At 51.1% G+C, this 23,182-nt stretch overlaps 11 protein-coding genes across 11 annotated transcripts; 6 read left to right on the forward strand and 5 right to left on the reverse strand.

Moving 5' to 3' along the window:
* Window positions 1-23: 23 nt before the first annotated feature.
* On the reverse strand, window positions 24-1,138 carry HO133_002083 (uncharacterized protein; the record flags this gene model as incomplete). Its single annotated transcript, XM_037293010.1, has 2 exons — window positions 24-856; window positions 928-1,138. The coding sequence occupies 2 exons, from the start codon at window positions 1,136-1,138 to the stop codon at window positions 24-26; spliced, it is 1,044 nt and encodes a 347-aa protein (XP_037150663.1).
* A 475-nt stretch (window positions 1,139-1,613) lies between these two features.
* HO133_002084 (uncharacterized protein) lies at window positions 1,614-2,550 on the forward strand (the record flags this gene model as incomplete). The annotated part of the gene is made up of 5 exons (XM_037293011.1): window positions 1,614-1,710; window positions 1,770-2,056; window positions 2,122-2,313; window positions 2,373-2,423; window positions 2,476-2,550. 5 exons carry the CDS (start codon window positions 1,614-1,616, stop codon window positions 2,548-2,550), a joined length of 702 nt encoding a protein of 233 aa, XP_037150664.1.
* Window positions 2,551-2,554: 4 nt separating this feature from the next.
* On the reverse strand, window positions 2,555-3,416 carry HO133_002085 (uncharacterized protein; the record flags this gene model as incomplete). The annotated part of the gene is made up of 3 exons (XM_037293012.1): window positions 2,555-2,680; window positions 2,730-2,811; window positions 2,863-3,416. The coding sequence occupies 3 exons, from the start codon at window positions 3,414-3,416 to the stop codon at window positions 2,555-2,557; spliced, it is 762 nt and encodes a 253-aa protein (XP_037150665.1).
* A 294-nt stretch (window positions 3,417-3,710) lies between these two features.
* Window positions 3,711-7,883, forward strand: HO133_002086 (uncharacterized protein; the record flags this gene model as incomplete). Its single annotated transcript, XM_037293013.1, has 6 exons — window positions 3,711-3,790; window positions 3,847-3,966; window positions 4,197-4,762; window positions 4,810-6,560; window positions 6,610-6,763; window positions 6,817-7,883. The coding sequence occupies 6 exons, from the start codon at window positions 3,711-3,713 to the stop codon at window positions 7,881-7,883; spliced, it is 3,738 nt and encodes a 1,245-aa protein (XP_037150666.1).
* Window positions 7,884-8,034: 151 nt separating this feature from the next.
* Window positions 8,035-8,886, forward strand: HO133_002087 (uncharacterized protein; the record flags this gene model as incomplete). The annotated part of the gene is made up of 1 exon (XM_037293014.1): window positions 8,035-8,886. The coding sequence occupies one exon, from the start codon at window positions 8,035-8,037 to the stop codon at window positions 8,884-8,886; it is 852 nt and encodes a 283-aa protein (XP_037150667.1).
* A 119-nt stretch (window positions 8,887-9,005) lies between these two features.
* HO133_002088 (uncharacterized protein) lies at window positions 9,006-10,002 on the reverse strand (the record flags this gene model as incomplete). Its single annotated transcript, XM_037293015.1, has 2 exons — window positions 9,006-9,927; window positions 9,977-10,002. 2 exons carry the CDS (start codon window positions 10,000-10,002, stop codon window positions 9,006-9,008), a joined length of 948 nt encoding a protein of 315 aa, XP_037150668.1.
* A 402-nt stretch (window positions 10,003-10,404) lies between these two features.
* On the forward strand, window positions 10,405-13,433 carry HO133_002089 (uncharacterized protein; the record flags this gene model as incomplete). The annotated part of the gene is made up of 5 exons (XM_037293016.1): window positions 10,405-10,415; window positions 10,473-10,506; window positions 10,571-10,688; window positions 10,749-11,023; window positions 12,393-13,433. The coding sequence occupies 5 exons, from the start codon at window positions 10,405-10,407 to the stop codon at window positions 13,431-13,433; spliced, it is 1,479 nt and encodes a 492-aa protein (XP_037150669.1).
* A 1,218-nt stretch (window positions 13,434-14,651) lies between these two features.
* On the reverse strand, window positions 14,652-15,275 carry HO133_002090 (uncharacterized protein; the record flags this gene model as incomplete). Its single annotated transcript, XM_037293017.1, has 1 exon — window positions 14,652-15,275. The coding sequence occupies one exon, from the start codon at window positions 15,273-15,275 to the stop codon at window positions 14,652-14,654; it is 624 nt and encodes a 207-aa protein (XP_037150670.1).
* Window positions 15,276-15,918: 643 nt separating this feature from the next.
* On the forward strand, window positions 15,919-16,700 carry HO133_002091 (uncharacterized protein; the record flags this gene model as incomplete). The annotated part of the gene is made up of 2 exons (XM_037293018.1): window positions 15,919-16,134; window positions 16,527-16,700. 2 exons carry the CDS (start codon window positions 15,919-15,921, stop codon window positions 16,698-16,700), a joined length of 390 nt encoding a protein of 129 aa, XP_037150671.1.
* Window positions 16,701-16,999: 299 nt separating this feature from the next.
* On the reverse strand, window positions 17,000-17,956 carry HO133_002092 (uncharacterized protein; the record flags this gene model as incomplete). Its single annotated transcript, XM_037293019.1, has 1 exon — window positions 17,000-17,956. One exon carries the CDS (start codon window positions 17,954-17,956, stop codon window positions 17,000-17,002), a length of 957 nt encoding a protein of 318 aa, XP_037150672.1.
* Window positions 17,957-18,576: 620 nt separating this feature from the next.
* On the forward strand, window positions 18,577-19,464 carry HO133_002093 (uncharacterized protein; the record flags this gene model as incomplete). Its single annotated transcript, XM_037293020.1, has 2 exons — window positions 18,577-18,670; window positions 19,130-19,464. 2 exons carry the CDS (start codon window positions 18,577-18,579, stop codon window positions 19,462-19,464), a joined length of 429 nt encoding a protein of 142 aa, XP_037150673.1.
* Window positions 19,465-23,182: the final 3,718 nt, after the last annotated feature.

Here is a 23,182-nt window from a genome sequence, read left to right on the forward strand (position 1 = left end):
GCCCAACCCTCGATCTGAAGACGCTAGAACTCAAGCTCAGGATTCTTTCCCTCCCCACACCCACCTGTGCTTGGCTTGGTCCAAGAATACTCCCCACCCCTCTCCTGAAACCCTTCCTCATCCCAATAGACATCCTTCATCGCCTCCTTCACGCCAATCTCCAAGATGCTCTTCGTCTTCCCCTTCACCCCTTTATTCAAGAAACAGAGATACTCATCCAGCAGCAAATACGAACTCTTCATCACCCCATTCCCCTCTGGCACAAAACACGCATTGTGCTTGTGCTTGTCACAGAAGAACTGGAACTCCTCGTCAGTGATTTGGAATTCCCGAGCATCGCGGAGCGTCTTGTCGCCACCGTTTTCTTCATCGATGATGAGCACTTGGAAGCATTTCCAGCGTTTCGGGCCCATGGCTTGGATGGCGGCGTTCATGTCTTCCTGCCAATTGTACCTGTTGACGACGGTGTTGACCTTGAACATGACCCCATACTCCTCACATAGCCCTGCGAGTTGTCTGAATTTCTGCAAGTGCTTGCCTGTGCCGCGGCCGATCTTGACGTTGGTGGCTTCGTCGAAGGAGTCGCAGGATACGGCCATGATGTCGATGTATTTGCCGTATTCGGCGAGCCAGGTGGGGGTGACTTTGCTGCCGTTTGTGACGATAGAGACGGATTCGAGCTGGAGTGTGGATTTGCAGTATTGTGCTAGTTGGCCCAAGAACTTGGCGTTCATGAAGGGCTCGCCGCCGGCGAAGTTGACTTTGCGCATGCCGGCTTCTTTGAGGAGGAGCATGGCGCGCTTAGCGTTATCTAGGGGCTCGACGTGGGATGTCTTTGCGGTGTGGAAGCAGAAACCTAGGGGTATAGAGGATAGATAAGTATCACGATTCAAGGGGAATGTTGGACCAGTGGTAGATGTGACGAACCGCAGCTGTAATTGCATTGCCGTGTGAGATGGTAGTTGACTGATATAGGAATCCTCGTCTTTGTATCTTCTTCTCCATTCCCCTCCTTCGGCTTCAAGATCTGAGCGTCTGCATCTTCTTGGATTTTTTCCCTTAATTGGGTATTCTTTGATAAGAAATAGGTACTTAGAGCGATTGTCAGCAGAGCTAGGAAAACCACTGCAAGATACATCTTGTGTGGTGTGGTATGAGTGCTAGACTATTGGTTATTTAGGAAACTAAGGAGCACTCTGCTGGGTATTTATGCTATGAGGCTGTTTGGCTAGACCAAACAAGATGCTTCTGGGATGCCAGCGCAAGGCAGAATCATGAACAACCCCGCGTGACTCAGTGAAAGGCCTCATGTCTCAGTTTCTGTTTGCCTAAAGATGTCTCAAAACTAATGAATGACTTTAGAGAACTCTGCGGCAGACCGCTGCACAGTAGACAAACAAGCTGCGGGAGAAACAGGATAGGAAACACCTTTTTGTTCTATGGTAACAAAGAATAGTAGCGAATAGAAGAGGCAAGAAGCGCAGAAACGCCGAAGAATGTCGCATACTGCTGCGTACTGATGCCTTCTAAGGACATATATCCGGAGAAGGTCCCGTACCGTTTGACAAGCTCAAAACTCACATCATCACATGCAGAAGAGATCTTGGACAATCATGGCGGAGATGGACCAAACGAATACGCTGGACGGAGCAGGAGGAGCTACAAGCCCTCCAAGTGAGCTGGAACAGGCGCAGATCATCTGCGTGATTGGTAAAGCATCCTCCGCTTTGATCTTTTCTTCGCATACGCTGCTAACGGAAGACTTTCAGGCGGGCCAGGTGTTGGCAAAGGCACGCAATGCGCAAGACTGGTGACCGACCTCGGCGTTTTGCACCTGTCTGTCGGCGACCTTCTCAGAGCCGGTGCAGACAAAATATTGGCGAAGCAGGGGATCGACATCGTGGCCTACATGCGAGACGGCAAGCTTGTACCTAAGGAAACCGTTCAGGGTATCTTGGAGGACGCTATTGTCTTCAATGTCAAAGCAGGAAAGACTCACATCCTGCTGGACGGCTTCCCCAGGAGTGTGGACCAGACGAAGCTGTTCGAGGCTAGCGTTAGTGCTGAAGACTATCAAAGGCTGCAGTAAGAGCCAGGACATAAGCGCTGACAAGTATGTAGGATTGCAAGATCAAGGCAATGTTGTTGTTTCAAGGGTCTAGAGAGACCTTGCTTCAACGCGTGCTCAACCGAGCAAAGACCTCTGGCCGCGTTGACGACACGGAGGCCATATTCGAAAAACGGTACCAAGGGTTCCTTGATGAGAGCGAAGAGATCATCCGCTATTTCGAACAGGAGGAAAAGCTTGTCAAGGTAATGATAATATTATTCATCCGGTTCAAGAGAGCCATGGCTGATTTATGTATTTTGAGATGGACTGCGATAGACCGCTTGCGCAGATCTATAAAGAGATCATGGAACTGGTCAAGGTGAATCCTGCGTGAATGACACCAGACTGATGCTGATTCTCAGTAGCGCATCTTCTCCGGCGGGCCCAACGAGGGAAAGGGTCTTGGAAGTCTCAACGGCGAAGGGGGAACTAAGACTTGACAAATCAACTCTGCTTGGCAACTGGTGGGAACGGCTTGATAGACCATAGATTACGACCAACCATGCTCCTTGTTGAATTTGTCGCAAACTCCCCTTGTTGTCTTGACGATCCCAACGCAGCCAGGGGAATCTGAATGACAGCAAATTGAGATCGGGTAGTCCTTGACAGGCAGATGCACATTACTGCCATCCACAGCGGTTACTGACTCAGTAGTAAGCTGCTGCTCCACGTGTCTCTCGACGTCTTCAAGCTTCCAAGGTCTGTCCTTAGGTCAGCAAATCACCTGAGCCGCGTAGATTCTGACCGTATACTTTTTTATCCTGTCAATGACCAACATCCCGTCAGTGTTATATTTCACATCTCCGTACATCTCGGCCCAAAACTCCACCCCCACCTCTTTCGCTGCCTTCTCCATATTCGTTCCGGCTAGCCCAAAGACTGGCACCCCTTTTGGTATACCTTTCATGACCGCAGTCGCTACGTCGAAGTCCCGACACATCATACCATATAGAGTCCCGTGCGGTTTGACGTGGTTCATCGGCAGTCCCTCCCTGTCCAGAAATCCCTTGAGAGAGCCAACCTGGTATACAGTAATGGCTGTCAACTCTTCTGGCTGTAGCTTCATCTCCCTTCGGCCAAAGCCTTGCAGGTCTGGCAAGCCAGGGTGGGCTCCGATCTTGACGTTGTGCTCTTTACACATGCGGACCGTGTTCATCATGATTAGGGGATCGCCGGAGTGGAATCCGCAGGCTACATTGGCGATGTCAATGTGTGGAAGAAGCTCTTCGTCTGGACCGCATTTCAGATTGCCGAAGCCTTCACCAAGGTCGACGTTGAGGAGAGCTTTGTGCTTAATTGGGCCCATGGTGGGATATTGGGAGGTTTGATTCGAGGCCAAGGGCTTTATTGAGAGGCTTGAGTATGGTTCTCTGGGTCTCTTCTCCGCTGACGTAGCCTTTTCTAATTCCTAGGCCCACCAGGTCTTGGGGAGACTATCCCCGCATCTCCAACGTTTGGCCGAAAGGCAGATCTCCACAAGTGCTGCCGCTGCCATCCACCATCTTGGGTGAGACATCTTGAATTGATACTGATAATGGCACAAGGTCTCGATTGACTTCATCGATGAAACCTCAAGTCGACCAAACTGTGCTCGATTAAAATGAACAAGATGGAACGCTTGAAGACGCTTCTTATTGCCAATCGCGCTGAAATTGCGACAAGGATCCTCAAAACGGCTAAGTGCGATCGATTCCCCATTTCCGAACCCGAGCTGCCACTGATACTCCTTCCTCCAGATCTTTAGATATCCGGACCATTGCCGTTTACACAGAGCCTGATGCAGCCTCTACGCATGTCTCACAGGCAGACCTGGCAGTTCTCTTGCCTGGAAGCCCTGCCAAAGCCTATCTAAATGGGTGAGCCTGGCCTAGTAACGTTATTCCTATATCTCAAGCGTTCTTTTGTTTCTTGTTTTCTATTTTTCTTTCTTCTTGGGTGAGATTCTTCTATCTAAATGGCAGCTTTACAAGTTTACTGTCTTATACCTCAAATAAGTCTCTGTTTTGTACTGCTAGCATTCTATCTCAGTATAAACATTTTTTTCCTTCCCCCGACCCCTTATCTGAGCTTACGGTCCTTCCACTAGCGAAGAAATAATCAGAATAGCCAAGGAACACAAAGCAGATGCAATTATACCTGGCTATGGCTTCCTATCAGAGAATGCAGATTTCGCCAAGGCGGTTGCCGATGCTGGTATGGTCTGGGTTGGACCAAGCCCAGAGAGTATTGAATCTTTCGGGCTAAAGCATACGGCGAGAGACCTAGCCACACAAGCTGGAGTACCCATAGTGCCAGGATCAAAAGGTCTGATCACTAGTGAAGAAGATGCTGTCGAACACAGCGAGCGTCTGGGGTTCCCTGTCATGCTTAAAGCAACAGCTGGTGGCGGCGGCATGGGGCTAGCAACGTGCCAAAATGTCCAAGAGGTCAGAGAAGCATTTGAAATGGTCAAGTCCCGTGGTGAGAACCTATTCAAAAATGCTGGCATGTTCATGGAGAGATTCTACCCGGACAGCCACCACATCGAGGTACAGGTCTTTGGGAATGGACTAGGCAATGCCATCCATTTTGGGGAGAGAGAATGCTCCATCCAGCGGAGACACCAGAAAGTTATCGAAGAGTGTCCCAGTCCCTTTGTGGCGAAACACCCTGGTGAGTATCTTGAAGTAATTCCAGGAGGGCTGCTAACTGGGCAAAAGACCTCCGGGAAGGGCTCTGTTCCGCGGCCGTTCGCCTTGCTGAGTCCATCAAGTATGGATCAGCCGGAACTATTGAGTATCTGGTTGATGATAAATCTGGCGACTATTTCTTCCTAGAAATGAACACTCGACTACAGGTTGAACACGGGATCACGGAGCTCTGCTACGGCGTGGACCTTGTCGAATTGATGCTGAGGCAAGCAGATGCTGAGTTGGCAGGCAATGGTGGCATCAACCACGAGGAATTGAATTCTCTTCAGCCAACGAGCCCCAAAGGGGCTGCGATTGAAGCGCGAGTGTATGCCGAGAACCCAGCAAAGGATTACGCACCGTCCCCTGGAACCCTGCAAATTGTGGAGTGGAAAGAGACGAAAGAGTCAAGAATCGACACTTGGATCCATACGGGCACCATTGTCTCGTCTCATTACGACCCTCTCCTTGCCAAAGTCATGGTGCATGATCCCAGCAGAGACAACGCGATCAAGGCCATTCACAAGATACTGTCCGAGTCCAGGATCTGTGGGCCACCCACAAACCTTGAATTTCTGGCTACCATTGTCGCTGACCCCGCGTTCGCTGAAGGAGTGACCATGACCAAGTTCCTCACCGGATTCAAATTTTCGCCGGCCGCCATAGATGTTGTCACGGGAGGGGCCTATACCCAAGTTCAGGACTATCCCGGGCGGCCTACAATGGGAAGAGGTTTCCCACACGCTGGTCCTATGGACCCTCTTGCCTTTCAGATAGCCAATCTTCTGGTTGGTAACCCGCGCGGAACAGAAGGCCTCGAATGTACATTGGACGGGCCTGAAGTCGTTTTCCTGGGCGCTGCAGTGATCGCCATCTGTGGAGCACCAATGGAAATCACGCTTGATGGGGAAAAAATCCCAATGTGGGCAAGAATCTCTATCAAGGCTGGCCAAAAGATGAAAATTGGTAAAACAACAGAGGGTGGCTGCCGCTCCTATCTCGCCATCTACGGTGGCTTACCTAGCGTTGCCGACTGGTTTGGGTCGAAAGCTACATCTCCTGGCGTTGGAGTGGGCGGTTATCAAGGACGGCAACTTGCTTCAGGGGATCTTCTAGCAATAACCAAAGATATCCCACACCATCTCTCCAAACCATTGAAGTTACCAGAGCATCTGGTCCCTCAATATCCAACTCACTGGGACCTTCTTGCCATGCCAGGCCCATACGACGAAGGCTACCTACTTGGAGAAGATGTCGAGATGATCTACAACACCAAATGGCAAGTGTCCCATAATGCTGCAAGAGGTGGTATACGTCTCATTGGACCCAAGCCAAAGTGGGCTCGCTCTGACGGGGGTGAAGGAGGCGCACACCCATCTAATGTACCTGAGTATGGTTACCCGGTGGGATCCTTGAATTGGACCGGTGATGACCCATGCATCTTTCCTGTTGACTGTCCTGACTTCGGTGGTTTCGTATCGAGTACCACCATTATCAAAGCTGAGCACTGGAGATTGGGCCAGATGAAAGCTGGAGATACAATGCAATATCTGAGAGTCTCACTAGAAGACGCACTTGCTACGCGAAGGCGGTTCAACGAATTTGTTGGTGCTATAGGCAAAGCTTGCTCTGGAGAAGGCGATTTTGCTGCCATCGGAGCTCTTGACTACTCAAATATGCCTACATCAATGACCTTGTCCTCCTCCGCCGGGAATCACGGCAAGGCTATTGTCCGCCACATTGAAGACAAAGGCAGCCAGCCTAGGACTCTATATCGACAGGTACCTAGCAGTGATCAGCCTGTACTGCCTTCCGCTTACAATCTTACAGGGTGGAGATGACTATCTCCTCGTTGAATACGGAGATGGAAAATTTGATTTAAATCACCGCTGTCGGGTCACAGCGCTTGCCAAAGCGTTGAATGAATTGAACAGTGACGTCTGTTTCTCTGGTGGACTGGTAAACACCGTCGGCTGTTGCAACTGTGAGTTACCATTATTCCTGCGTGGGACTTCCAGACTGATTGGTCTGGATCAGCCCTCCTACTATACTACGACGGAATGAAAATCGCCCAAAAGAAGCTCATCTCCTACTTAGTCGATTTAGAAGCCCAAATAGGCGACCTCAGCAATGCCAGAGTCCCTTCTCGCCTCTTCAAGCTGCCCATACTATTCGATTCAGCCAAGGAGAAGAATGCGATCAAGCGCTACATGGAAACCCAGAGGCCATATGCTTCCTACTTGCCAGACAATATGGCTTTTGTCGCCAAGAACAACGGTCTCGAACGCAGGGATCTTGTCGATATTTATCTCAAAAGCAGACTCATAGCTGTCTCCGTAGGTTTCTTCGCCGCCTTGCCGCTCTGTCTACCAGTGGATCCACGGCAACGTATCAATTGTCCGAAGATGAATCCCTCTCGCGTATTCACACCTGAAGGTCAAGTCTCGTGGGGTGGTTCTTGTATGGCTTTGTATAATGTCGAGTCGCCTGGCGGGTATCAACTCACAGGTTTGACGATCCCTGGGTGCGATATTCTAGGTTCCAAGAACGGATATTCCCTACAAAGGCCTTGGCTGTTCGAAGACTTCGATCAGCTCACATTCTATGAAGTCAACGAAGAAGAATACGACAGGCAGATAGCGCTGTTCCACAGCGGACGGTACGAGTACGAAGTCGAGGACACAGAATTCGACATGGGCGAGCACAACAAGCTGCTTCAGGATACGAAGGGAGAGGTCGAGGAGGTCAGGAAGAGACAGAAGCGAGCACAGGACGAGATGCAAAAGGTCGAAGACGAGCTGATGGAGCGGTGGACCAAGGAGAAAGCAGAAGGCAAAATCCCAATAGATAAAGTGGACGCTCTAGTCAACGATCCGGCAATCCATAAGATCACTTCACCAATGAACGCCAACGTATGGAAGGTAACATCGGAGGAGGGCGATGAGGTGAAAAGTAACGATGTGGTGGCTATATTGGAAGCCATGAAATTGGAGATATCCGTGAGAGCGGAGGAGGGTTTGGCTGGGAAAGTGGAGAAACTGCTGGTCAGACCTGGGGATGTGGTGACCGCTGGGGATCCGTTAGTGCTTGTTAGGAAGGGGTAGGACGAGTCAAATATCGCCGCCTATCATTATTGAGTGTCCGTTAGATACCCCCCGAGGTACGAAGCATTCATTTCACTGTAGCAACCCGGCGACCACCAGAACAGTCCGTGCTATCCATCACCCTCCAACCTCACTCAAAGCACCCCACGCAATGGAAATAACAAACAATGACCCCCCGCAACCCCACCCTCTCCCCCCACCCTTCACCCACACCGCTCCCGCCCCCACACTCCTCACCCAAGGCGCCGAAGCCCTCCTCTACCGCACCCATTTCCTCCTCCCCTCCCACCCCTGCGCTCTCAAACACCGCCCTTCGAAACCCTACCGCCACCCCGTTCTCGACAAACGCCTGACGAAACACCGGATACTGAGCGAAGCGCGCACGCTTGTGAAGTGCCGACGGGAGGGCGTGAGTGTGCCGGGGGTGCTCGCGCTTGACGCCGAGGGCTGTGGGGATGCGGGGAGTGGGGGGTGGATGATGATGGAGTGGGTGGAGGGGAGGACGGTTAAGGAGGTGGTTGTTGAGGCTGGGAAGAGGATTAAGGAGCGGGGAGGGGGTGGGGTGTGGGAAGAGGGGTTGAGGGCGCTGATGGGGAAGATTGGGAGGGCGCTGGGGAGGATGCATGAGGTTGGGGTTGTGCATGGGGATTTGACTACGAGTAACATGATGCTCCGACCTTCCCCGACTTCTTTACAGAATGGCACGACCTTTACGAATGGAGCCGAAGGAGACGGAGATGATGCGAAGAGCGCTGGAGAGAGTCTAGAGGGGGAGATCGTGCTGATTGATTTCGGGCTCGCGGCACAGAGTTTGCAGGATGAAGATAAGGCCGTTGATCTATATGTGCTGGAGAGGGCGTTTGGGAGCACGCATCCCGAGGCGGAGGAGGGGTTTCAGGAGGTGCTGAGGGTTTATGGGGAGAGTTATAAGGGGGCGAAGGTTGTGCTGAAGAGGTTGGAGGACGTGAGGCTAAGGGGGAGGAAGAGGAGTATGCTTGGGTGAGAGGGCGATGTCACAGCTCGTTGAAGACCAGTGTCTATCTCTCCCTCGTGAGTTCTGATCTGGAACTCCGCGCTGCTGCTGGATATCAACCGCCATTCATACGGAAGACTTGACAACACTCAATCTCCCACCTCGGCCATGGCGAAGTAGCCTTTGTTTTCGATGACACCTCGATCGCGGACGACAGCAGTGTATTTCACCACCCACTGCGGTTCTAACTCGCCCTTTAACCCTTTCGAGCCTTCTTCTGGTCCGGCTAAAACACCAGCACCTTTATCGCCATTTCCAAGAAGCTCTCTTACGGTACCGCTAGGCAGTATGTTTGTGCAGTCGTTGTGTGTCAAAAGCTCAATTTTTTCCTGCTTGGCGTACAAAATCAAGGACTTGGGCACGACGCAGCAGTCTCGGACGTTGATCTGATCTACTGAAGGCCGTACATTTGTCCTGGGCAGAAATTTCTCCAGCCGTTCGCTCCCAAATTCCGAGAGGCCTATCTGCTTGACAGTACCTTTGCCGTGGAGATTTTCGAGAGCTTGCCATGTTTCCACCATTGCGCTGAGGTCTTCCCCTTCACCATCTTGACTCCATTGTGGCTCTTCCTCGTCTTCGTCATCCGCATCGAATGATACTCCAGGGAAAGAGACAATTAGCAGGTCTATCGACGGCATGTGCAGCTCCCTTAGCACCAGATCTATGGCCTCTTGTGAGTGTCTGCATCTTTCTGTTGCTGACGTGTGTGGGAGGAAGAATAGTTTCACTGTAATGTCGTACTGCGACCTCTCTTCTGCCAACCCTGACTGCGCGAAGTCGATCGAGGGTACGAAGAGGGATCCGTCTTCTCGAGCCGTCCACTCGGAATATGGAACGTCCTGTGAGATCGTTTTGCGCTCAGCCCCGTTGGATGAGGAGAATCCTTTGGTGGCTGGCGCAAATGCTTGCATCGAAGCGAGGAAGTTGGAGCGCAGGGCGTTGATGAGCTCCACGTTAGACTTTTCGGACGCTGGACGACGGATAATTGAGGGTCCGCCATTCATGATATTGCTATACTGGTCAGCGATTGCGTGCTTCTCAGATCTCGAGGGTCCCGTACGATGTTGAGAGGATGAGTTTAGTCATGATAAGACCCTAGCGACCCTTCAGGTCAAGCCAAAGCCAAAGCAAAGGGCTTCGAGCCAGCCCGAATAGTCTCTACTGAATCTCTCTCTTTCTCAATCTAAGACCCCTAGACACAATAGTACACGATTCTCGTAAGCTTGTGACTTCTGTTCACTAGAAGACTCTCTGCCTCAATTTCGGGGCCAAAGCAGGAGTTCAAAAGACACAATATTGCCCGCCGAATCATTTGCAGCTTTTTTCAAACGGGTATACTGGCAAGTCTTAAAGTCTGTCGATTGCTTCACGAAGCAAGAAACATTGGTGGGGCATCGGCTTTTCTGCGGCAAAAGTTTGATACCCGCTCACCGCTTTCTCCTGCACAAGCTGTATCCCTCTCCCGCAGGCATTGACTTTTAGGATAGGATGGCCATCAAGTGAGCCTCTACACCTCTGGTTAATTACGGAAGGATGTCGTACTGACCCCTGAGCAGCTACCTCATCCTCCTATCCCGGCAAGGTAAAGTGGTGCGTACCTCGTCTCCCACCTCGTCGTTTAAGTCGAAACGTTAACAAAATTCCCCCACAACAGCGCCTCGCAAAATGGTTCACCACACTTTCTCCCAAAGACAAAGCCAAAATCATCAAAGATGTCTCCCAACTCGTGTTATCACGGAGAACACGTATGTGCAACTTCCTCGAATATAAAGGCAAGCAGCTTCCATTCCCCTCTCATCCCCGCCCGTAGCTAATCTCGAGCCGTTGTCCAGACACCAAAGTCGTCTACCGTCGCTACGCTTCTCTTTTCTTCATCGCCGGCTGCTCATCGACCGACAATGAACTCATCACCCTCGAGATAGTCCACCGGTATGTGGAGCAGATGGACAAATACTACGGCAATGTCTGCGAGCTGGACATCATTTTCAATTTCCAAAAGGCATACTTCATACTGGATGAGTTGTTGCTAGCCGGGGAGATGCAGGAGAGTAGTAAGAAGAATGTGCTGAGGTGCATCAGTCAACAGGACAGTCTGGAGGATATGGAGGTAAGTGTCGATAAGTCTTGATGGGGTTATGGATTCTCCTACGGATTGGTTGCTAGCTCTCTGCTTTGGTTTTTTTTAACCGTCTTCGAGCTTCGTACACGGTGTGACTGACGTTGTGTCTGGGGGTATCAGGTCGAGGATGACGGCGTTACCAAAATAATGTGATGATTGTTACTCTGTGGATGTCCACATATATTTCGTCGCTTTCGGCGTCCCAGTCGGTGACTATGTATGAGTATTCAGGACAACACAGCTAATGCGTTCTTGATTCGGCGTTGCAGGCAGAACAAGTCTTGACAGACGGATTGCGCAAGGCAGGAATGCTCTAATGGGAGGCCAGCAGGCATGGTACCGTTACGAAGTACGAAGAGCCTTGATGGCTTCACTTGCGTGAAATACAGATAATGTCAAGTTCCGCCTTGAACTGCAGCCTTCTCTGTGCTACGCATGATTGGCTGCTGTGGAGTCTCCGATGATCATTGACAATAAGGTCTACTAAATCGCGCTCTAACTTAAGGTATAGCCGTCAACAACCAGCCTGTCACTGCACCAGAAACATCGAATCTCACCACTCACAGTCTTTCCATGTTGCGAAGAAGCGGGCATGAAGATGCTGTTGCGGCGATCTAGAATCAGCTGGATGCCCGTAAAAAGAGTCGAGCGATATGGGCGCTCTACACGGGATCGAGGGTCATATGACCTAGAATGTTGTTTGCAAAACTCAGCAATCGCTGCGTTGGAGCGGATGTTCCAAAGAAAGAACCTCATTGGTTGCGCACACCTCTGCCAAGGATTCAACTCGCTGACTAATTTATCGCTTCAAACTTGATCCGTGCCGGTCGCGACTTCATCTTGGCTTCTGGCGGGCCCCCTCTTCGTCATCCTCACCACCTCCACCATCATCACGATAAGATGTCGCGAACCTGCAACACTATGTTCGAAGGCTAGGCTTCATCGCCTAGCTTGAAAGCATAGATCAGAACATCTCCCGCGCGCTGCAAGCACCCGGGTTCTTTGTTACTGGAAACAGCGACTCAGACCACATCTTACCGGCATCCCTTCGGCCACTTGCGGCCATCATCCTTACATCAGCGATCACATCAAGCTGATTTGCGTAAGGAGAACGAGACCGGGCATCCGCCTCGATCAAGTACCTGGAAGCAACCCGCGCATACCCAAGTAACACTGTCCTTTGTCTGACAGTGCTTCGCTACATTTTGTTAATCAATCTTAAGTGGCCATTCCGCGCTATTCGCCATGAAGGTAAGTCAAGATAAAGAGGTCATGACCCACTGTCTGGTCTCCCTAGAGAAAATAGGCGAACCTCTCCCTGCTTCATGCTACATATGCTGACCTTGGCTGTGTACAGTACCTCCCACTCCGCGATATTGACGACGTCACGAATGCTCTCAACTTCGATACGGCTGACTGCCATGTCATCGGCGGCTGCGATCTCTACACCACAAAGGCTGCAGGGGCAGACAAGAAGCTCTACAAGAACATCGAACACTCGCTAGAGTCGCAGTATGCCTCACTTCTGAGCTTTTCGGCTGGTCTATCAGCGCACCAGGCTACCGCGGCTGGCCAAGCCCTCAATTTGTCTAGAGCAAGTCCTTTCGGACCCCTCAGCCAAATCTCCAGTCGCCGAACCTTTGCCTATCTGATCGCAACGCTAAACGCCAGTCATCCAGACTACGACTTCTCCCATCTCCTCCGTCCCTCCGACTTTCGGCGCGAGAAGAATATCAGGAAGGTAATGAACACCCTCGATACCACCCTTTATAATCTGCGCCCAAAGTTCTCGAGCGCGCTTGTTGATGAAAAGCCACACTGGTCAAACACAGTACCAACGACCGTCCCTCAGACCCCCCACGGAAGTGAGAAATGGAATCCTCGGATGTGGAGTCTGATCGACAAAGAAATGACCCTCAAGGAATGCAGCATGTACTGCTACGCGCCGGAAGAAGATCCTTACGATGGCGAAGAGGGCTCACTGTGGAGCTTCAATTACTTCTTCTTCAACAAGGCAAAGAAAAGGGTCTGCTACATCTACCTCCGTGGCCTGAGCATCATCGGCAACAGTCCTCCCCAAAAGACGCCAATCAAACCGAAGAGACCGGCAAGCGGGACTTGGAGTTTGGACGAAGAGACAAGCAAGAAGAGAGCAAAATATTGGCTTGGAGATCGAGCTCGAGAGGCCGAGTGGAACAATGAGGAAGACGAAGACGTCAGTGGTCAATGGGATGAGGAGAACATTGAAGAGGCTGACATCCTGGATGATGGGGATGAGCCCACGTTGGTGCCCTCGGATACTGACACAGGGAGTGAGAGTCCGTGCAAAGGAAGAGGACGAAGTGGGAGTTCTGTCCGGGGCGTTAGCGAAGAAGTTGCGGCAACCATTGAGGTTTGATGACTATATGAAGGGTAGAGGCATATGCTTTTCTTTCGTCCGTATTATTCTTATCAGTCATCAGCAGCGTTATGAAGTATATCGTAGGTTGTATTCCATGAGACCATTTAAGCAAATCAGTCATCCGCAATCCTCATACACAGAGAACAGAGCGAAGAGCCTATGTCCTACGGCGACTTTCTAGCTCAGTGCGATTTCGTTGATCGACGATGCTTCTCTTCACGTACATCATCCCACGCGAACTTCTTCATCAAACCTCTGTGTGCTCAGTACCCCGGCTGGCCAAATAAGCCTCCCTGCCCTTGAAATTCGCAGCATGCTTCAACGCCGCCTGGCGGGCAATCCACTCACCTGCTGTGAGAAAGTTTTACGTCCTCGATGATCTCACCAATCAGTAGTATGAACAAGACACGCCCTTTGGGCCGTACCAAATAGCCACAATAATACCGTGGGTAATGTGCATGCTTGATCGCCAGGGCGCACGAGTACCTGGTGGAGCACTTTGCGAAGTATTCGTTGGTCTCGGGGAGGTTTAGATATCGCAGTGGTTGTTTGAGACTCTCTTATTCGCCTGACCAGCTTGCCGTTACTGGACTTAGCAACAGCCTCATCCAGATTCACAAATACCATATCTCTCTGGCCCTTGACGTATTTCCGCCCCGTTAGGTCTGCACTATTGAGTTGCGAGCCGCTTCCAACGTCCGAGTGTTCTCCCAGCGTGACTGCTTTTTCTTCATTGTCCAGAAGAGGATAGTGGATCACGCGAGCTAGGTTCGCTCCCGCGCGATCGATTTTGTGCAACTCGGATGGGTACCAAGCTAAGCTTGACGCCTGAAATGCTTGACAAGACCGTGGTGGTATGATGGCACGCCTGCTTGAATTGCTTTACGGCTGCTTTACGTCGTTCCGCGGAGAATTATCGGAGGCCTTCCATGCGAACAACAGTGGTCTCGGAGCATGGAAGCCGAAGATGTGTCTTGTGGGTTCATCAAGCCAAGACCTTTCACACTGCATTGCTGCTCTCGACCAACGGCAGCCAACTTTCATTCTTGTGTCTCGCTACGATATCTGACTGGCAATTTGCCGGTAGAATTCCTTTCAAAGTTTACAAAAGCTGCGAGTCCATCAGCGTGCATTGCCGACTTCCATGTCTCTTCGCTCGCATTGATCCAGCCCGCCACCAGTCTATGGACAAGAGCCTACCCGCCTTCACGTCTCTCACTTCGGATACCCGAACTTTTCGAAGTACGCCGTCAATTTCCCCTTCGGGTTCGACGTGTCGAAGAACCAAGCATACTCCTCAAAGAAAGCATCGATATCCGCATGAGCCTCCCCCGCATCTTCAGCCATCAGCTCCACCTCCCCGACCACGTGTCCGAAATCGGTCACATCGAGCACGACCGTGAACTTCTCATCGGCCAAAAGCGTGAGCCTCCGCGTCTCGAACCCGGCAATCGCATCCAGCCCGAAATCGTCCCGGAAACCGGAAATCTGATCCGGGAAATGCAAGCGCACGAGCTCGAGTATCCGGCTCCGGTCCCGGGTTTCGGAGAACGTGGAACGGAGGAAGGAGCCGCCCTGCATGCTCTGCTTGGCTTCCCATTCCGGAGCGTCCCCGGGTGACGGTGTGTGTGGGTGAGCAGGGTCCGCGTGGAGGTGGCGCTTGCGGAGCCAGAGCCCGGCGTTTGAGAGCTTGTTTTGCGAGTCGTAATACGTGTCGCGGAATGTCTGCGAACGGAAGTCGCCGAGGGTTTTGAAAGGAGGGAAGCCGCCTTTGCGGGATAAGATGGCGGCGTTGGCGAGGGTGAAGGAGAATTTTTGTTCGATTTCGAGGAGGGGCATGGTTGGTGGGACGGAGGTGGTGGTGGGTTGGCTGGAGAGACGTGTGAGATGTGCTGGGGTGAGTACCTTGTAATATGTATGATGGAAGATGTTTGGGGAATGCTGTGTGTTGATGAAAGGTTGGGGGCGAAAAGAGCGGGTTGGTGTTTGGGGTACTCCAAATGGGAAAATCTGCAGCGATAGGCTGTGCAACATATCAGGTGTGTGTTGCTTCTGCTGACATATGCAAGATGCCGCGTCCTGTGTTACACAAAAATAGTATACCTCCGGAAAAACTCCAGGGGGGCATTGATACCTAATAAACGGCGTCAGATAGAAAGAAGATCCTGACGCTGTTTCTTTAGCTCTAGGAAACGATTTTGAGCACTGAGCATGTTTTTATAATGACTTTGGTATACCTGGTCTAAGAAAATGATCTTGGCCCCTCCTGTGACTCGGTCCCGTATAGGGACTAGCCTGGCTGTCGAAAACCGTTTCACTGGTCTGAATCCTTTTGCTTCCCGGTTGTGTTGTAGTTGTGTGTGTTCGACGCCACTAGCAGCACGAGCTTTAAGAACCGTTCGACCGCTACTCTTCACCATTTCCCCAATCTCTCCGCAAGAAACACAGACAACCGCCGGTGATACCCCGGACACTTCATAAAATGGTACCGATACCAGCATCTGGCCAAACATTCAAGGTCTGGCTCAGAAAAACGCAAGCACAATTTCTCGTCTGCATCCACGAAAGCCAAAAAGAGCTAAAGGGACCCTATGGTGCCTTTGGTGGCTTCGCCACGTCCGTATGCATCGAGGTAGACCACATTTTCTACTACTATCAATCCAGCAATAGGGGCAAAGACATGCTCTTCTCCGCCTTGGTAAGGTTTGGCAGCAGCAGGACACGAACCATTGCTGACTGTTCAATTCAGAAGGAGATTTACACTAAGAACGGTGCGGTGGACGCTTTCTTCGAGTGCCACCAAATCATGGCAGAGGCAACGGCCTACACATCGTCCTGGTAATATGCACTGGTCGTGCATTATGGCTCTGGTGGTCCTGTCGCGCATAATGTGCCTGAAGTGGATGGGCACCAGGTAGTCTGTTTCAAGGTAAATAAAACCCTGTTCTCCGGCTGTTCAATAGCATGCTGACACATCCTAGCGTGATACCATCAACGACCGCAAGCGCAACATTGCCCACGTTCACATACTGAAGAAGATGAGGGACAAGGACGGTTGTTTCGTTTGGCTGATGGCTAACCAGTGTTTAGGATACTATGATTCCTGGCAACGGCATCAAGGATGACGTCTGCAATTTTCTGAATGACTTGAGTGACGACTCGGAAGACGATCATTCCATGGAAGACGAAGTTGCTGGTTTCAAGCATGGAAAAGTAACTCCCTTGCACGATCAGGAATCGGTACCAGAAAAGAGTGATTCGTAACAGCAGCTTCGTGGAGACTGGGTCACTGTTCACGGCGACTCAGTCAAGGCAGAGGGGTCCGAGGTCCCATGAAAAGCCTTGGGGTTGCAGGCTGAAGCCTCGTAGGGTCTTCAGTCTATGCCGACCTTGCTGACCGCTTGCTCGGAGGCAAGCTTTAAAGAGATAGAAGGATAGAGATACTTTGAACAGCACAAAGCCACGGTGACTAGCACGACTGTTCACGCTCCTGAGGATGACACATTTCGATAATTGGGACGCGAAGTGGGCTTCCAAAGTTCGAGTTATATATGATGCCTCGTCTACTTCCTAGTAGCGAGGACTAGAGCCACAGGCCAAGCAATCTTCGTCTTCGACCCTTGGCCTCCCATGGCCTCTTCCAATTCCTTGTACATCGGCTTCAATTGAGCGCCGATCTCGTCATCTGTAGACTTCCAGGGAAATTGCGCATCAATGAATCCCTCCACCCAGTCCACACCGCAATGTTCTTTAGCCCAAAAGTCACGGTCGACACGCTCCTCCACCTTCTCGTCAGCAGTGACAGAGTTCTCGTGTTTGACTTCAAAGTCAAAGTACTCCTCCGGGAGAAAGCACAATGGCTTGTCGTGGTTCCACTTAGTCCTCTCTACGTCTGTCCAATCTTCCGATGGAAAACCGATATTATCGAGCCAAGATGCCATGACTGTGAACGCTTGTTGCCAGATCGTACCCTTGATGGGAAAGATTCTCGAAAAAGCTTTCCCAGCAATCCGGTCGTAGATTTGCTGGCTCCTCTCCTGTCCTTCCCCCACAAAGATTGGCTTACCATAGAACCACACGGCCAGGGTGCCGCCGGGTCTGAGCAACTCGGCAAAGCCAGAGAAGGCCCGCTCAGCGTCCATCAGGGGGATACATTCAGCAAGAGTGACAAGATCTGCTTTGCCGTGACCGTCGGGTCCCACCAGAGTGACGAGGTCCTCCGCACGGCACTGCTCGACCGTCACATTCGAAGCTGCGAGACGTCTCCGCGCAACGGCCGTGTGGAATCCGCTGGGATCACTGGCTATGACTTTGTCGAAGCGGGCGCCGAGAACCTCGGCTACATTGCCGGGTCCTGTGCCAACGTCGTGGGCGAGGCTCCAGTGATTGCTGTGACTTTGGTGATAGGTCCAGATGCGGTCGTAGAAGGAAGAGGAGTAGGCGGGTCTATGGGTGGTGTACTTTATCCAATCGAAATCCGCACCCCCATCGAAAAGACTCGAGTCGCTTGACGAGGCCATAGCCGCTGTATTGTTTGGTCCTCTCGATAGACTTCAAATATCATAATTCGTCCATGAAGAACAGAAGGCAGAAACAAAGAATGCAATGATTGAATGTGAGTGTGCAGGTGTCTATCGCTGTGGATATACCCACCTGCTTTTGCATGAGGCAGAGCCCCTGCACATCTGCGCCCGACCAGGTTACATTGACACGTAATACTGTGTTATTGGTTACTAGGGCGGGACCTTACAAAAGAGATGAGGCGTGATAGGCCTGACTAGTACTGCGCCCAGCGAGGCTGCATGACACGTAGTGTTGTGCTATTGGCTACGAAGGCGAAACTTTGCACAAGAGATGAGGCGTGCTACGCCCGATCAATACTGCTCCCGACGAGTGTGTCGAAGGTAAAGATGTGCCATGGTTCATCCCAAGGGGTTTTGGGAAGATTATTCAAGAAAGCCTTCATGCTCTCTGATACCTTCGAACCCTTCCCTATCGCCTGTCAGCCCGGCTCTTATCTTTCTCCAATGATTGGTCACAGCCTAGTATTCTCAATTTTTCCACAATTTTTGCTCAAATAACACGAACTCAACTTCATCCCTACGTCAAATTCGCAAGTCCTCATTACCACCTCACCATCATGTCCGGCATTGGTTACTCTGGCAGTGGCAGTGGCAGTGGCAGTCAAGGCCACCTTGGCGCACCAGCATTCGTCAGCTCATCCTCGACCGGCAGTTAGCTGTATGACCCACCTTCTCAGCCCCAGACGACGACCACGGCCCATGGCAATGGTACTGTGACATACACTACTACATGGCTGAACGGAACCACGTGAACCGCGAACACCGTCTAGGAATGCGAGCGTGGCATGGCTTGTAATGAACATGTTGGTGCTCGAGAGACTTCAGGCGAGAGATGCTCGCGAAGCTGCAATGTAGCGTAGAAACTGGACAGGCGGAGATAAGGGAGAAAATAGAAGAGGGACGCTGATGTGAGTGGAAGGGAGAAAGGCGAGCTTGACAGCGCTCACTAGGGCCGTAGAGATGCAGGATGCAATTCCTCTCGCGATGCCTACGCAAACCGAGATATAATACAAATTGTGAGGAAAAGATCCATTCACCTCGCTAATATCTGCCTGACCTGTCAAATGTCTATCGAATCCTGGATTCTACAGAACCCATCTCCTTTTCCAGATATCCGAGAGCTGTGGATCGATTGTGGGACAGATGGGTGGAAGACGTTGAGAGCCTGCATCTTGATATCACTACCGGTCTTTGATCTCGATCCAGTCCGAATGTTGCCAATGGACGACTTGGTGGCGCCTGTCCTTGGCGATGCTCTGCCCTCCGGCTCTGGCGAGGAGGATGGTTTCCTAAAGATCCAGTTGAATAGAGGACGGTATGTGATGGCGGACGCGCCCAGCATGGCAGCGGAGACTTCAACAACCGACCAAAGAGAGGGCTCGACGTCGGCCCAGGTGGGGTCGTACGAGTACAGAGACAATCCACGCAGCTGCGGGATGCGGTAGATCGAAACTACGGTGGCGCTGTTGGGCGAAAGCGGTCAGTCAGCGGGTGCGTTTCAAACCACTATTGCCTCTGTCAAGGGATGTGGGGCACGGACAAACTGCCGATACTGAATATGCCAATCAGTTGTAACTTTGTTTCGCGGTGCATCTGAAGCTTCCACAGCTGCGGCAGCGGGAGGCATAAGAGCAGGAAATCCGTCAACACGTTCATACTGGCCATGACAATCCAGACCTTACTGATGTCGATACAGTCCGCTTGGACGGTAGGGTCCCAAACTCTGTTGACTGGCTTGCACTGAAAAATCATCGTGATTACCATGACGGCGGAGTATGTTGATATGAAGAGACCGACAGCCCAAAGCATGCGTTTGAATTTCGGGCCTGGGAAGATCCGAGCAAAGAGTAGAAGAGTACTAATTTTGACGACACCGATGGTCGGGGCATAGAGGATTTCTCCTACGAAGACACTCTGATAATTCGTGCTCAGCAAGGGAGCTTGGCTAATAGAGAGGCGGTCAAAGGACATACCTTTGCGAATCTGACTGGGTCATTTTCGGTCATCAGGATCGCATGGTGTGCGCCTCCGTAAGCAAACGCAGCTGGATCATCAGTAAGAGCGTCCGCTCAAGAGGACTGAACGTACCCAATAGACATGGAGTGCTGTCCGCAATCACCAGGATCTATCGATTACTTAGAACACTGGTACGAGTGAAGGACAATATTATACCAGTCCCAAAACCATAATCCAATCATCGGCTCCATACGATGTTCGACCAATGCGCCTGGACAAGAAGCGCATCATAACGGCAAGAAAGATGATAGGAACACATATGATATATGCAGTGGCGATTGATTTTCTTTTGCTGTCGTGGACATGTGCCAATTGATACTGGGCTTCCGCCGGAGGAAGGCTGTTATAGATGGCCCAGTTGATTGCTTGCGGAGCCATACTGACAAATGTTCAGAATCCGAGACTCTAGTTCTGGGCGGGCCAGTCGTACAGTGAAGAGATGAATATCGAAAAAGGGGTTTCTGAAAATGAAGAATTGAAATGGCGGGGAAGGGTTCATGTTGAGCCTGAGTAGGGTATTGTTGGGGGTTTTTAGTTCGTATCAGGTTCGATTACTAATGGCGCTGGTACAATGGTGTTGCGGTGCTTTTTATTTCTGGCAGCGCCATTAGCCACAGGTTTTAAAGTTCCGTCGAACGGTGTTGGCGAGGGCTTAGGTTCGAATCCCATGCGACGCATTGATTTGTGAAGCGAAATGTTCCCCGTTAGTCATAGTCCGAGGGCGGACACCTGTTGGTTGTGGTCGTGTTGTTGGGGGTATTTAGTTCGTATTAGGTTCGATTCCTAATGGCGCTGGTACAATGGTGTTGCGGTGCTTCTTATTTCTTAGGGTAGGTCATATGATGTCGAAGGATTGAGACGAAAGTTCTTGCAGCTGAGCTACTTTCGATATTGTTTCTGTAAGGTGGTGGGTTTGCATTGCATTGTTTCGTGGCGTAGTAGTGTTGCGGCAGGATCATGCAGGCGGATGATGCACGAATGGGGTGAAGTGCATATTTCTGCAGCTCTCATCACGAACATTTCGCTTTGGTGAAAGCATGAGCTTATAAATCACCGAGACTATTTATAAATGCTGTACTCCGCACGGAGGTGGGCAGATTGGAGCCCAGCTTGGAGCCCAGCTTGGAGCCCAGCTTGGAGCCCAGCTTGGAGCCCAGATTGGAGCCCAGCTTGGAGCGCAATAGCTACTAGGCCCAAAAGAGGTCCCCTCAGTTCAACCTACATAAGTATCGATCCGGTTTCTTCTGGTATACCAAACAAAGATTCTACAATGTTGTAGGGTCCCCCGCTAGAAGACAGGGTTAGGGCTGCGACTAGCGCTGTTCTTACCTCCACACGTCCCATAGATTTCTTACAACACCAAAGCTCGATATCTAATATTATCCACGGGATATTGTCAAACCAAAGTAGTCCGACACTAGCCTGTTTCCTGATTATGCCCAAATCTATTATAAGCATTGTACAGTCTGAATTTTGTAAAGGGGGCGTGATAGATACGAGTAACAGGTGTGTGGGATTTCTTCAACACCAAGAATTCCACCTGTGCACCATGCGTGCATACAATGGCAACAAGCTAAGTTCCTGCGCCAAGACGTCGAACCACGCCCTGCTGCTCTAGAGCTAACCTGGGACCCGCGCGCCTTTACCAAGTCCTAAAATGCAAATTCCCCAAGAGCAGCATGTATACGTACGAGCTTTTTTCGGCTTGTAATAATCGCCAGCCTGAGTGGCTCGATGACGGAGTGTAACTGCAATGCATGGTCTGGGTAACGATGATGGAGACCATTTATACCAATCCCTTCTACTCAGCAGCAAACAAGGATCCGCAGCGGTTCAATTCCGCACGAAGCACCTGTATGCTCACCTTGCAGCACCTGTGGCTTGCATAAGCGCTTACTCTCGTTACTCAGCTACACCTTGATGCCTTGTTTCGCCTACGACCTGCATGAGAGATATGATGACGTTGAAGGAACGACGTGGTTTCTGCCCCATCAGTCTTGACGAGTGCGACCCCTGCGTGAGCTAGCGATGTTAGTACGAGTAATTGCATCGTTCGCATTGATTGAGGATTTTGTAGACGAGCTGGAAGTAGGACTCCAGGTATTGCTGTCGGAGGATGCAAGCTCTCTTGAGCTTCCCACCTGCTAGCCTTGCGAGAATTGAGCGGTCAGCTGCAAGTCTGAATCGAAGACGGTCTATTCGCAACCGAAGCTATCCATTCTGACAGCGAAAGCCAGAGCAAACAGCAAAAGGTAGAGGTTCACATATTGCTATTGGCTGTTCAACGGAGAATTCGAGAGCCAAGAAAGACCCAGGAAAATCTTATCGGATCAATAAGAGAACTTTTTCCACCTGCGTCTCACTGAGGATAAGTGTGCTTGCGCTTCGCTCTTTGGATCTTCATTGCCGTTTTGTCTGACAATAGTACCATAAAACCCTAAAGTACATTTACTCGGTCCGACAAAGGACTTACGCCGAAGTCTAGATATCAGTATGACATCTCGCACTCTTCTCGAGTTGCCTGCAGAGATACGCCTTAACATATATCACCATGTACTCTGCTATGATGGCGTTACACCAGAATTCAGCTCCGCTTGGAGTCCCCGGGAGCCACACACTTGTCCTACGAGAACCTGAACCCCTCCTTTCTGCACGCGTCAAGATCCCTGCGACGATTACCTCTCTCAGCGGTCTGTTCTACGTGTGCACCTCGATGTCATGGCTCTTATACGGAACGGCGTCTACCCTGGTGTCCAGCTCCCAGTGCCTGCCAGTGACATTCCGAGCTTGCTCCGCGCCTGCCGTCAAATATACGAAGAAGCCCACCGCATATTCTGAACGGAGAATGCCTTCATTTTCGAGTATCAAGATACGACGCACGCTTTTACACGTCGCATCGGAGCCAAATCCTTCGAGTGGATAAGAACGCTCGGTATCGAGAAGACGGTCAACGCCGAGTGCATCGAGGTAAACGGAGGAAACGATCTGGAATTTTGGCTCCCGGATGTTGGAATACCTACGTACCTGCCGGCACTTTATCTGCACGGGTGGGAAGCCAAATTCGAGGAATACTACTGCAAAAGGGAGCAGTGGATGCCTGCCCTGGTCGACCTCAGCGATCGTTCGGAGGTGGTCCAAGGAAGAAAA

This window comes from Letharia lupina (genome assembly GCF_014066315.1).
Source record: "Letharia lupina isolate WasteWater1 chromosome Unknown contig_14, whole genome shotgun sequence".
Taxonomy (NCBI): Eukaryota; Fungi; Ascomycota; class Lecanoromycetes; order Lecanorales; family Parmeliaceae; genus Letharia; species Letharia lupina.